Source organism: Eretmochelys imbricata, chromosome 27 (assembly GCF_965152235.1).
Source record: "Eretmochelys imbricata isolate rEreImb1 chromosome 27, rEreImb1.hap1, whole genome shotgun sequence".
Lineage (NCBI taxonomy): Eukaryota > Metazoa > Chordata > Testudines > Cheloniidae > Eretmochelys > Eretmochelys imbricata.
Genome location: NC_135598.1, coordinates 9,992,390 through 10,006,777, shown reverse-complemented (window position 1 = coordinate 10,006,777; position 14,388 = coordinate 9,992,390). Strand labels below are relative to the sequence as shown.

At 46.8% G+C, this 14,388-nt stretch overlaps 1 protein-coding gene and 1 non-coding gene across 2 annotated transcripts; one reads left to right on the top strand and one right to left on the bottom strand.

Moving 5' to 3' along the window:
• The first annotated feature begins 750 nt into the window (after positions 1 to 750).
• On the top strand, positions 751 to 822 carry TRNAQ-UUG (transfer RNA glutamine (anticodon UUG)). The gene has a single exon. It is a non-coding gene; the product is annotated as a tRNA-Gln (tRNA).
• Positions 823 to 8,825: 8,003 nt separating this feature from the next.
• Positions 8,826 to 11,002, bottom strand: GNGT2 (G protein subunit gamma transducin 2). Its single transcript, XM_077806301.1, has 2 exons — positions 10,919 to 11,002; positions 8,826 to 8,976 (listed from the first exon to the last, which is right to left on the bottom strand). The coding sequence occupies exons 1-2, from the start codon at positions 11,000 to 11,002 to the stop codon at positions 8,851 to 8,853; spliced, it is 210 nt and encodes a 69-aa protein (XP_077662427.1). The 3' UTR covers positions 8,826 to 8,850.
• Between the last annotated feature and the right edge of the window lie 3,386 nt (positions 11,003 to 14,388).

Sequence of the window (14,388 nt, the reverse complement as noted above, 5' to 3'; positions counted from 1 at the left end):
TCATCCTCGGAGAACACGGCTGTTTTCCTGTCCATAAAACCAAACCAACCAGCTCCTGTCCACAAAACCAAACCCGTCAGTGCTCTAGAGCCATGGTTGCACACTGCAGCTTGCACCAGGGGGTTGGTGAAGCAGCAAGGACCAGAGCTTTTTAAATAAGTGTTTCCACAGATCAAAATCCTCCTCTTGGTAAAGGTTCAACTGTATCCAAAACAGGGATGGAGGGAGGACTAGGAGAGACTACACAAGTCCTCACAAACGCTGGGGAGGTCCCATCTGCCTTTTCTCATGTCTGCAGTTTTTCCTTCCGAGGGGTGCACGGTTGCAGCCTAATTCCCCAGCGCCCACGTTCTGCTGTCCAAGCGTGAGAGAGCCCAGCATGGTTCAAGCGCAGGAGAGACACGTGCAGCAGTATCCGCTCCCGCTGCACGCCACGGGAAGCGACCCTGGTCCCGTTAGCCCTAGTGTCTCCACAGCTTGCAAGCCTGCAAGCGCAGCACGTGGCTTGCAGAATCTTGCTGCAGCATTTAATCAGGGCTTTCTGCGGGGAGCAAACTGCCCTGTGGAGGGTGCATGGTGCGCCCACGCTGGGCTCTGCCTGCCTGGTCCCCACAGGACTGAGGGGGCGGAACGGCTCTTGCAGGGTGGGGGAGAGGATGCTGCGGGGGAAGGAACAAGAAACAAGGGTGTTTTTCTGCAAGGCAGCTAGTAGAGGCTGAGGAAGGTTTCCACGCAGCATATTAACCAGCTGGTCCCATGGTGTAATGGTTAGCACTCTGGACTTTGAATCCAGCGATCCGAGTTCAAATCTCGGTGGGACCTCTGGGGACTTTTTGCCACCGAGTTCGCAGTAAATTCACGGACAGCGCAGAGGCGGGAGGGGAGGAGCTCCAAACTACCCCTCTGGCTAATTTCAAAGGACGAGGGGGCTAAAGTGGGACTCCATTTTGTGTATCGGGAGCAAAGGGTAGCGTTTGCACGTTCTTGCGCATGCGCGAGGAGGTGGGGTGCCGAGGAACCGAAGAAATCCGAGTGATGCCGAAGGGCCTGGCCCCGCCCTCCCTAGCGCAGATTGGCTGAGTCGGGGCGGGCGCCCGCCTGCCCCGCGCTGCTATTGGCTGGGCAGCGATGCCTTTCCTCGCATTGGCTACTTTCCTGTGGCCCGCTGGGTCTTGGTGCCGCCGGGTTCGGGGGCTGAGCGAGGACGGAGAGGGAAGGCTCGGGGGCCGCGCGCCGGGTCGGCGTCGTAGCCTCTTCCCGCCCTCGCCCCTCAGCGCCCCCGCCCGGGCACCGCGGGCTCTGCTGAGCGGCCCGCCCCCGTCTCGCGGGGTCTGTGTCTGTCTCCTGGGCATCCCTGGTGGGCCCCTCAGATTCCCAGCCCCCGCCCCCTTAGCTCTGACCCCCAGGTTCAGGCAGTGTTACAAGGGGGCTTTGCAGCCCGCCTCCCCTCTGTTCAGAGGCGGATTTACCGTGAAACAAGCCGTGTGCCCCCCCCCCACGACAGCCTTCCCCCACCCCCCCAATGCAGGACAAATCTCATCTGACAACCTGCCTCCCAAGTCCCGGCCGGAGACCCGCTGCCCCCCTCCCCACAAGGGGCGCGCCGAGACATGCCGGCAGCCTCCCCCCCTCCGCGCCGTGCCGCTCCCGGAAACGGCCGGCATTCCCCGGTGGCCCCTGGGGGGTGTCTCCGCACGTTACCCGAGCGCCGACTCCGCAGCTCCCATTGGCTGGGAACTGCGGCCAATGGGAGCTGTGGGGGCGGCGCATGGAGACCCCTGGCTCTCCCCGCGCCTAGGAGCTGCTGCCAGAGGGGTGGGGCGGTCGCTTTGGGAGCCGCACTGTCCAAGGTTAGTGACGCCCCCGCTGACCGCACCCGAACCCCCTGCCCCGGCCTGCACCCAAACTTCCTCCCAGAGCCCGCACCCCTCCCACACCCGAACCCCTGCCCCAGGCCAGAGCCTGCAGACAAACTTCCTCCCAGAGCCCGCACTCCTCCTGCACCCGAACCCCTGCCCCAGGCCAGCACCTGCACCCAAATTTCCTCCCAGAGCCCGCACCCCTCCCGCATCCCTGCCCCAGCCCAGAGCCCGCACCCTGCTCTCAAACTTCCTCCCAGAACCCGACCCCCGCACCACCTCCTGCACCCCAACCCTCTGCTCCAATCAAATACCTCACTTTACTGTCATTTACTTCCTATTACTTATAATATAGGAGGAGGATGAAGAAAAAAAGAATGAAAAACGGGGGGAAGATAAGAGAAAGTTCTTTCTCTTGGCTGTGTCCTGAGGGGGATAGGGGGGGCAGCGAAAATGAAGCTGCACACAGGGCCCCACTAACTCTAAGTCCGCCACTGCCTCCGTTCGCAACCCTGCCTGTTCTCTCGCGCTCCCCACTCTTCCCCCCTCTTCTCTTGGTACCCCCTAGCCTGAGCTCAGCTGCAGCTCCGCTCTTGGAGGGAGATACTGGAATTCACTGGTGAGGTACTGTGGCCCAGTGGGGAGTGTGCTGGCCTGGCGCTTGGGAGACCTGGATTCTGGTCCTAGCTTGGCCACTGACCTGCTGGGTGACCTTGAGCAAGTCACTGTCCTGCTCGGTGCCTCAGTTTCCCCTTCCCATTGACCAGCTGTGAGTCTGACTCAGTGGGGTGGGTACCCTGTTTGGCCCTCTCACCTCTCCGCTCATACTCCCAGGGCCTGGTTTTTAGAGGTGTGTACACCATTGACTTGGACTGGAGTGATGGACGCGCAGTGCTCCTAATAAGCAGGCCTGAAGTAACTTGCCTCTTTTAACCAGGTGTTTGTGACGGCCAGCTGATGCAGTGGCTTTGAAATACTGCAACTTCTTAAAGCACAGGTTCTTCAAATCCCAGCCCTTCATCCTTCAATTCGCTGCTAGGTCTGCTGTGTGCCACGGGCAACTGCCTTTCCGGAGTGTCGTGTGTCCTTAGAATGAGAGATGCTAGCAAATTTTAAAATGCATCGTGTAGATTTCAGGATGATTTTTAAGGGCCATTGATGTGTGGACAAAAGTTGTGTTGCAAGAGAAAGGAAGCTATTTGTAAAGAGGCTGTAGCATTTGTTGCCATACTGATGTTGCTTACAAATGAAACATTGGAGTACTTCAGTAGCTCTCCTGGTATTTGAAACCGAGATTGCTCTGACTGATTACAGTGAAGGCTTCCTAGTCTGGGGTGAGATAACTGGTTCTCTCTTTCCTGGCACCTGGATAGATGATACTACCAGCAGATGGCAGACTGGCCACAGGTGGAGATCTGACTGATTTTGTGACTCCTGGTGTCTGTCAGCTCAGAAATCTTGGGAGACAGGCCAGTCCTTGCCTACAGACAGCCCCGCAACCTGAAGCAAATACTCACCAACAACCACATACCACACAATAGAACCACTAACCCAGGAACTTATCCTTGCAACAAAGCCCGTTGCCAATTGTGCCCACATATCTATTCAGGGGACACCATCACAGGGCCTAATAACATCAGCCACACTATCAGAGGCTCGTTCACCTGCACATCCACCAATGTGATATATGCCATCATGTGCCAGCAATGCCCCTCTGCCATGTACATTGGTCAAACTGGACAGTCTCTACGTAAAAGAATAAATGGACACAAATCAGATGTCAAGAATTATAACATTCATAAACCAGTCGGAGAACACTTCAATCTCTCTGGTCACGCAATCACAGACATGAAGGTCGCTATCTTAAAACAAAGAAACTTCAAATCCAGACTCCAGCGAGAAACTGCTGAATTGGAATTCATTTGCAAATTGGATACTATTAATTTAGGCTTAAATAGAGACTGGGAGTGGCTAAGTCATTATGCAAGGTAGCCTATTTCCTCTTGTTTTTTCCTACCCCCCCCCCCCCGATGTTCTGTTTAACTTGGTTTTAAACTTGGAGAGTGGTCAGTCTGGATGAGCTATTACCAGCAGGAGAGTGAGTCTGTGTGTGTATGGGGGTGGGTTTTTGGAGGGGGGGTGAGGGAGTGAGAGAACCTGGATTTGTGCAGGAAATGGCCTAACTTCATTATCATGCACATTGTGTAAAGAGTTGTCACTTTGGATGGGCTATCACCAGCAGGAGAGTGAATTTGTGTGGGGGGTGGAGGGTGAGAAAACCTGGATTTGTGCTGGAAATGGCCTAACCTGTTGCTCACTTTAGATAAGCTATTACCAGCAGGACAGTGGGGTGGGAGGAGGTATTGTTTCATATTCTCTGTGTATATATAAAGTCTGCTGCAGTTTCCACGGTATGCATCTGATGAAGTGAGCCGTAGCTCACGAAAGCTCATGCTCAAATAAATTGGTTAGTCTCTAAGGTGCCACAAGGACTCCTTTTCTTTTTGCGAATACAGACTAACACGGCTGTTACTCTGAAACTTGAAATAAGATTGAGTGAGACCACTGCCTGTCTTTTGTCTATGACCACCTTTTGAGAGGGCTTCACCCTTCCTCTCTCCACTTGTTTGCAGGTGGTTCTGGAGAGTGTGTCTGAATTGCAATGTCAGAGTCAATGTTGCTTCATCCCGTGAGTCTGAAAATGGGGGCAAAATGCAGACTGAGGAATGAAGATATGCCCCCAAAAGGGCCTGAGACCAGGGAATTAGCTGATTTGGGAATATGGCAGGCAGAAAAGCTGAAAACACTAAATTACCTGATGGAGACACTTATCCTTTGCTCTTACTAGAATGTTAATTTCCATGTACTAGTTAGTCTGCAACAGTTTGCCACTTACAGTGTGGTTTTACTTGCAGAAGGTGGCTAGGTAAAAATGCCCCGCTTAGTCAGCAGATCTACACTGCACACCCTCCAACTGTGTATGTTCAGAGTCAGAAATATTGGTTTTTAGTGGCAAAAATAAGATTCTCTTAGCTCAGCTGAAACACAGCAAAGAGATGGAGCTGGGTTGTCACCATTAACAGAACTTTTAACTACATTCTAATTTGGGGCCAAACTCTGCCTTGTTATACTAGTGCTCCTTCCCTCCTCCGCCCCCCCCACCCCCCCCCCCCGGAGATAATGGGGCTAACTGAGTGTAAATGAGTGCAAGATGTAAAGACAACAGCATTACACAGGCGAGGGCAGAATCTGACTTGCTGTTACTGGTGATGATGTATGTCAGAAATAACCCAGCTTGATATTCAGATCCCAAGACAGGGTTGGAGACTGGCCACTGCTGGTAAGCAGAACAAACTTAATTTGGAGTCGCTGAGAGAAGATAAACATGAAGCCCTGTGGTAACATGTCTGCAGAATTGCTTTTCAGATTAGAGCTCCACTCTTCATTCGTGTGTCTTTTAAAGAGAGACTTGCAAGTTGTAGAGGGGGAGCTATATTGCACCGTTGACTTTTAGGCAGAAGTCTCCGTGGAAGAGAGAGAGCAGTTCTGTCTAAAACCAGATGGTATAGTTGACCTGCTTGGGCCATCAGTGGGATCTAAATCTGGGACCTTCAGATCTAAAAGCATGACTCTTCTCTTTGAGCTAAAGGACTAAATCACCTGGGATAATAATAATATTATTCTTGTAAACATTTTGTATGGACAAGGCACTAAAGCAGAGCAAACGCCCACATTCTTTTAGGATGGGTTACACAGACATTATAGGACACTGGACTCTTTTTTTAGGACCCTTTATATTGGCACAAATAAAGTTATTTTCCCTTAATTTTCTGCAGAAATATAACTATGTAGCAGCCTGAATCATAATGGCCATAGTTATAAGCAGGGAGTCACCATGCTGCGCTCATTTTAATTTCCTGAGGGCAGCACTTCTTGTGTCACACTGGAAGGGTGACTTTGGTTTTTCCCCCATCACTATTAATGCATTGTTAGTTCTCACCACCTACTGAGTCTGCTGCCTCTTTCTCCACAACTGTATTGTATGTATGATCCTGGACCTTGGAAATCCCGCCTGCCCTATGGAAGACTTATGACCTGTGGAGGGTATTCCATTGACTAACACTGAGTTCCTGTACCAAGCTGGTGGAATCTTAAAAGTTCCAGGATTGGAGTTGCTTGGTTGCTTCAGGGGATTCTAAGGACGCTGCAGGCAGGGTTCAGGAGGCCCTTGCTTAAACAAATTTCGTAGGCTGGTTACAACCCCTGCTTTCAGTGCTGTTGGTAAATCCTTTGTAAAGACCAGAGACCAGTCAAACAGGAAAGGTCCAGAAAGTCAAATCCCTTTAATACAGATTATTTCACTCTGACGCAGGTTACAAGGAGCTCAGCTTTGATTAAATAGGTCAATCTCCTTTGAGAACGGTAATACCTGGGTATATTTGATCTATCTCCCTCCTCCCCTCCCTCTCAGGTTGGAAATGGAGACAAAGAACAAAGCTCTTATCTGTCAATGGGCAAGTTTTAATTTTTCATAAGTGCCTGATGGTGACATGATGGGTGACACATTCCAGCAGAGGCTGTTGGGAGAGGAAGATTTGGGGGAGGGGTATGAGAAACTGGGTCTTATTTTTAACCTGAAGATGCTTGTCTAGATTAGAAAACAGCATATTCTGTGTGCTGATTGGAAAGACCCTTTGAAAGGATGTCAGATGCTTTGCCCTTTCAGTGCCAACAACGGGCCAAACCGCGCTAATCCTGATTCGGGATAAATTTCCATGAACTTAAATTGGAATTTCACTCAAGGAAAGATTGCTGGGTGGTTTTGCCCTGTGTCAGGTTAACTGAGCAGAGGGTTCTGTGTTCTGAGCTATAAACTCAGGAACGGGTACTTCTCGAAACTACTACTACCAACACCAAAAAAAAAAAAAAAAAGAGGAAGAATGATGAGCAATGTTTAAAATATTCAGCAGATTTATTTATAGTCCACAACAGAATGAACAAAACATCTGCTAATTGCATACAAGACATTGAGCAGGATGATGTCGGCTACTGAGGAAATGCATAATTCTCAATTTGGCTTAAAAAATTAGTTTCTTGTTGTTCCCCCTCCCCACGCTCATCTCTTCTATGGGAGCTAGGCTCCTTTATGATGCATGTAGGGCCTGACCCTGAGAAGGCTGAGCCCCCCTTCCACTTCCATGAGGTTCAGCAGTGGTCAGGAGTGAGCCTCAAGTTAGTGCGAGTGGTGGCTTGGCAGACAGAAATCATGCCAACTACAGAGATTTGTTCGTACGTGGTGCTGACTAAGCCAGTTCTGATGTGACTTCTACTTTGCCGCAAAAGTATCAGAAGCTGGTACTTTGGCATGTTCCAGCGCAAACACTTGACATGCAGAATTGCTACAACAGGAACCAAAAGATAACCCTGCCACCTCTTCCCACGTGACAGTTGTGTTTTATACGGGAGGGAAGAGAATGGACAATTCCTTCACTGAAAAAGCCTTTATTGTCTTTAACGCTACTAAATCTTACACTGATACGTGCCTGCTTCAAACATATCTTTTGTACCTCTAAAGTAAAGTGTTTCATATCCTTTAATATCAAATACACTATTACAGAGAAATCACAGGATGCAGCAGGGGTCTGAGTCGTGGTCTTGGCCACACGTCTCACTCAAAGGGGAAGTGGTAGTGGTGTAGACAGCTCTGCCTCAGGAAGCTTGGATTCCTCGCTGTCTTATTTTCAATATACATTTTTTTCTGTTGATTTAGGTTACTGCACAAATCATTTTTTGAGGGGGAGGGCTCCCCAAAAAATGAAGACACCCATAACCGCATCGGCTCTTGGAACATTTCAGTCTTGGTGGTTGCAGACGGATACACTTCATCTGTTGGACGGGTAACAGCACGGGAGGTGGCAAGGTGAGTGCCTCATGCTGCCCTGCCAATGCCTCAAATCTGTTGTAGGAGGCTCAGTCTCACACTATAGCTCATTTAGTGCTGAGCCTGTTAGCAAGTTAGTGCTAAATGTGGGGCAGCTTAGGGGTACTTGACCACTGGGGATTTGACTGAGATCCACCCGCTAATACCACCCAAGCCATGGAACTGCAATCTGAGGAATAACTCTCACTATCACCCCAGGCTAGGTTTGAGCAGATGGAGCCTGCAAACATTTCTTTGTGGTGCCTTTCCCCATCAATGCTTACTATTGGCTCCTTATTATCTTCCTCTTCTGCATACCCCACACCAGACTCAATTTGTATTCTAAGAGGGTGTTTGTGTTTTAAATGGTTAAATTACATATTATTAAATATTTGTTCTTGCGTAGTGATCTGAGCGCATTGCTGGGGGCAGACGAGGTAGGGGGTGGGAGGGTCTCTCCCCAAATAATGTAATTAATAAAGGAGCAACATCCAAGTAACTGGTAGCCTGGAATGTGGACAGAGTAAATATGTCAATTTATCAGTTCCCCTAAAATCCTTGGGCGTGATAGCTATAATAATACTTAGCACCATTGAAACTTAGATCTCTACGTGCTTTGCCAAAGGCGAGCAAGCATTATTATCCCTATTTTACAGGTGGGGAAACTCTGTCACAGAGGTTAAGTGACTTGCTCACAGTCACCCAACAAGTCAAGTGGAATTGGCTTCCACCTTGTGCTAGAGAGGTCAAGTCTGAAGTTAAGCTTTATAGTCTCAGGGTTTTCTTAATGCCTGATTTAAGTGTTGATTGATAGAAGTGCAGCGAGTTCAACAAATGTGTATGTCTATTAAATTAAATGGAAATCAGCTGTGACGGCCTAGAGAAGAAGGCTGCCTTCTTGCTGCTAAATTTAGGTACGTCTCAAATATCCCTTTTTTTCGTCCCATAAATGTACTGCATTTCAAAAGGGCTGCCCCACCCAATGGAAAGATCACTCTACAGTGGTAAGCAAAATTCTCACAGTCTTCGTTTTGTAGGAGGAAAGGGTCCGAAGTTTGTGAGTGGTGGGGATCAACTAATTATACAGCCTCCCTTCTCCTTAAAAGGGTTCTTATCCTCAGGAACACCTTTCAAAAGAGGGTCCTCTGCTGCCATGGATTCTATATACTCCTTGAGCTCTTTGCCCGTCTTGGAGACCTGGAGAGAAAGAAGAATCTCTTCTTAGGTTATGATAAAGAGATCTCATTACATAGGATTGGCCAGACTGTATCAGACTCATGGTCCCTCATACTCCACTGTTGGAGAGAGGACAGTGGTGAGTCCCAGATGATTCATAAGAAGGTGCATGAAACCTCTCCCTATGTTGGAGTCATCCTAGCCCCTAATTGTTAGAGATTGGCTGAAGATTTTGGAGCATGCCGTCTTAGATCCTTACCAAACCCGTTTCTTAGCATTAACTGTTCTAACTCTGAATAGCCTTGTTATCCATATAAATGTCCAATCCCTCTCTGAATCTTGCACCTTGATGGGAATTATTTTTCTGAAGCAGGCCACTTCCCTGGATCAGCAGCAGGAATTTCCCAGAGCCCCGGGGCATGGTGCTGAGAACCCTCAGCAAGCCAGTAAAGGCTCACTGGAGCTGAGGGTACTCAACACCAGGAGGAGTCAACAACTTCGCTCCTCTGGCACTATGGAACCCTCAACAATAAGGGTAAACGCTCATCTGTACGGGACACAGAACCTTCTTCGGGGCTGGTCCGAGACTATGTCATGAATTTCCCCAGGCACTCAGGGCTAGAACAGGCCTCATCACTTTTCGCTCCAAGTGCAAGGCACGTTTTTTTGACCATACCTTCTCTAATGTAAATGTGTACAACAGAGATATATTTAACAAATAAACCAAAAACCCTAGTAAAGCATGACATTCCCCTACACACACTTCTCCCTCTGGGGAGAGGATAAGAGAATAAACACGTGACAGAGATGTAGTCACGTTGCTTAATGCACTATAGGAAGGTACTCAGATACTCTGGTGATGAGTGTGCTATAAAAACCGATATAGAGTAGACTAGCAACCCTGGGCCAATGAAATAGCCAATGAATTCCATGCAGAGAGACCGCATTGCTACCCCTGCTCCTGTTTTAAGAACTCTGGCCATGTTAATTCAGCTGGGTTATACTGTAGTAATTTAATGGTACAAGATGGAAACTGGCTAAGACTTTTCAGTCATCTAGTCAATCTCATCCCACAGCCAGTGCAGGATTTTGTCTTCTCTAGCACCTGACTTTGTCTTCTCTGCACGATACAACTAGATTATTTTATGGGGTCTCCTATACAAACTAGTTCTCCTGCCCCTTAACCTTTTTTTTTTTAAACCAAGTGGAACATTGCATATAAGTGTCTTAACTCTAATGTCATTCTCCATCAGTTTGGGCCTGATCCTGCTATCATTGAAGTCAGTGGCAAGATCTTGCTATTATCCAAGCTCCCATGGACTTCAATGGAGCTGGACCAGACTTTTTATGCAGCAACAGACACTGTGGGCCAGATTTTTCAAAAGATGGTGGTGTGTTGAGTGCTGAATGTCAGGATGAGGCTAAACTCCTAAAAACCTAGCCCTGTGAGACCAATCCTTCTTTGTGCTGAGTGCTCTCTTCTCCCATATACTGTAACAGGAGTTGAGGGCACTTGGCACTGTACATGATTGGACTGTGTTGGCAAACTGCTATTTTCCATCTGTCTTTAAATACTCAGATGGCAGCCAGAGAAGACTGTGTTCCATATACTCAGGGACCAAGATCCTCATGCCTCATTGATTTCAGTGGGAGTCAGGCACCTAAGTGCCTTTGAGATCTGGGCCCAAATCATTTTCTCTTTGTGCTCTCACTAATTGTCCTTTCCTCTAGCCTTTTTATATGCACTAGAAGCCTGAAATTTGCAATCCTGACAAGTAAAACACAAGGCTAAATCCTATCTTTAACGTGGAAATGTGAAAACTCAGTGACTGGTTTTGTATTTGAGATTTAATTGAAGGCCCTTAAATTGGAGCACACTTTGCCTGGTATAAACGTTGGTCTAGATGGTTACCCCAGAGATTAATTTATCCCATTGTGCTTAGACCCTAATAGAAATACTTGCCATTTCCCTTTCATTCTTCACTTCCTTTTTTAGCTGGTCAAGTTCCATCTTCAGCAGTTCTTTTTCTGTGAGATCTTGAGCCATGTTGCCCTGCAACCAGAGTGGAAGCCCTGTTACTGATTTACATACATCTTCTGGAAATGCTTCTCCTAAGGCAGCCCAAAAGCAGGTATGATCAACAGTTTAGCTTCTCTTAGGACTCAGTGAAGTCAGTGGGGCCTGGAGACACACTAAGGCTATCTATCTGTTTCCCCATTCTGAGCTGGTATGGAAAATCCTTGAATTTCTCCAGCATTCCAAATAGAAGATATAAGCAGATCCTCAGCTGGTTTAAACTGGCAGAGTTTTATTAGAGCCAATGTTGCTATGCTGGTTTAGGTAACATAGGAATTTCCACATTAGATCAGACCAGTTGTCCATCTAGTCCAATATCCTCACCAGCTGTGACCAGTACTAGGGGAAGGTAAAAGAAAACCTGCAGTGGGCAGTTATGGGATTAGCTGCTACCAGAGAGAGTCTTCCTGACCCCCTTGTAGCTAGGCTGATGCCCTGAAGCATGAGGGTTAAGAAGCATGAGGGTTAATAGCTCTTCCAAAGCTTTTTTTTTTTTTTTTGTTACTATAACTGGTTTTTTTGTTACCCAGAAGAACATCTAATGGTTTGATGCTGATTTACACTAGTGGAGGACCTAGACTGATATTAAAACCCCCCACCCAATTCAATATATATATATATATATATATTAGGTGGGAGATTTTTCCCAGGCACAAATGGCAATTAGGGATTTACCTACCTTTGACTTTTATTGGGTGTTAGACTCCTTACTACCATATGTGCCTTCAACCTGACCCTGAACCTCTATTACCAGGCAGCTTTAAGAGGATTCAATGATTTGAGCCTGGATATTGCCTAGAATTGCCCATTTATCTTAAATTAAAAGAATGCTCTAATCGCTAACTGCATCTTTTTGAACTCAGAGCGTACTATACTGAAAGGGAGCGATTTTTCTCAAACCCTATTCCTCTGGATAGGTTTGTTACCAGGTTGCTATTTCCAGCTAAATTCTAATACTTTGCCCTTCTCTAGCACCTTTCATCCAAGAGTCCCAAAGCACTTTATGAACATTAATGAATTAAGTGACATAATGCCCCTGTGAAATACGTAAGTATTATCCCCATTTTACAGACTTGGTGACCTGAAAATCAAACAGCTCTAGTCACTTGCTCACGGTCACAAAGCAAGTCAGTGGCAGCGCTGGCCATGGAACCCAGGAGTCCTGGCTGTCTGTCCTAGCCCAAACCATTATCTGTGCTCTCATTGTATAAAGAGCAACATGAACACAACTTCCTGGTTCTAACTGAAACACTGTTCTTAAATTCATCTGGTATATTTAATTATTGAATATCTCTCAGAATGCTGTGGGCTGGATTTTCAACTGGAGTAAAGCCGCATAACTCCCTGGAAGTCAATGGGTCTGTGCTGATTTACATCAGCTGAGGTTCTGGCCCTTGGAGTCTGAAACTAGTTTCATAGTTGATGTGGATGGGGAAAACAAATGAAGTATTATTCTGATTTTTCCCCCCTGGCCTTTGTCAGTTTAAACCAAAACTTAAATATCTCTAATGCTTTCAGGGTTTGTATTTTATTTTTATTTTTTTTTGGCAATTTTGCTTTAATTTGCAATAATTTAACAATTAACTTGCAAAAGTATTAAAAGGAAACAGCACTATAAGGATATTTTGAACTGTCCAAAGAAATTGAACTTGTTCTGAGTATCTAAATATGTATTTAGACTATACTTCTGATCTTTATTATTTATAAGCTGGGAGATAGCAGATGCAATTAGTTAAGCAACTCCACATAAACAGAATCCTGTTTATGGAAATAGAACAGGGGATATGGAATCTGTGAATAAATTAGGGTTTGCAAAGAATGAGGAATCTTTAGAATAAGTGATGTGCGTGAAATAGTCATTGTTATCTTAGCAGTATTCAGTAAGGCTTCTGGCAAGAATAAGCGTGGCTGCAACTGGTCTGATGTTTGGGTCTAGTTCAGAGAGACTTTTTAAGCAAGAGTGATGTCTTTTACATAGTGTCTTTTTTTTTTTAAATGTTATTCAGAATACCAAAATTAAGTGGCCCACATGATAGATTAATCAGTTTCATATTTAGAATCAAAACATGTTTGGAGGTCTGAGTGCAAAATGTATCTAAGTATAAAGCTGAATGGATTAATTTTAACACACACACTGTGATTCTTCCTGTATATTGCTAGCACTGTTATTGCCATTTTTCTTTGCTCCATCACTTCGTAAGAGTGCACTCTCTATAATGCACTGCAATAGAAATATTCAATATGTCTTGCCCTACCTTCCTCTACCTAGAGTGGTATATACATACTGTCAAATTCCATAGCTGAGACTGTTACACTTTCGTGCCGACCTGCAACTCATTGACACCTGAGTGATAAACCAAGGAAAAGCGAGGCTTTGAAGAGAAGCCAGGACACAGCCTGGAACACAGTGACACAAATGAACGCTGCCACAAAACAGCCCATGCTCTGAGGAAATGAAGGAAACTTACCTACTGGGGTGAAGGCTTTTTCCTTTCCGAAATGCTGAGAAGTTTTAGAGATACATCTGTACAGGCTGCTGAGAGGATGGCCTCTGCTCTCTCCTTCTGCTTCCCACTTGAAGACTTCTTCAGACTTACCAGATGGCCAATGGAGCAGATGTCTTCAGTTCCTAATCTGATAATAAACTCCGTTTATTAAGCTGGTCAGGTGTCAGGCATTAACCTCAAAATCCAGGGTAACCAGACAGGGGGCTGCAGAGGCAGATTTTAAAGCTGATCAATAATTTCATAGCTGGCAACTAACATGCTGCTTGAGTGTTGGTCCCACGATATTAGAGAGAGGTGGATGAGGTAATCCCTTTTATTGGACCAACTTCTCTCTCGGAAGTAATGCTTCCTTTTTCTTCATGTTGTGGCATTTCTATTTCAGGCAGCAAAATTCGAGATCTTCCCTGGTTGTTGGCAGAGTTCTTGTAGCTGTGTGGGTCCAATGAAAGCGGTTACCTTGCTCACCTTATGCTACATAAGGGCAGTCTAGAAAGCACCTCCAAAAGCTTGGGAGTCGGATTTCCAAGAGGCCCCAGAGTGCTCATGTGACCAGCTTCCAGTCCAGGCTGGTCATGAGTGAAAAAAATTGCTAGAGATGGGCACAATAGCCTAAGTTATCTGGGACTTTGTCCGAGGGCCATCTTGACCCATTGCTGCCTGAAGGCTGCTCAGTCGCTTTGTGAACTGAGCTTGGTGGGTCTGAATCAAGTTCCTGGTGAGCAGGGGTCAGTAATCTAAACTGCCCTCTCTTCTCCCACTCCCACACACAACCACTGTTGGCGGTCTCCGCAGAGGGAGGTAAGGATCGAGTGGGCCTCTTTGCCTCCTCCAAGCCAGGACTGAGGAATG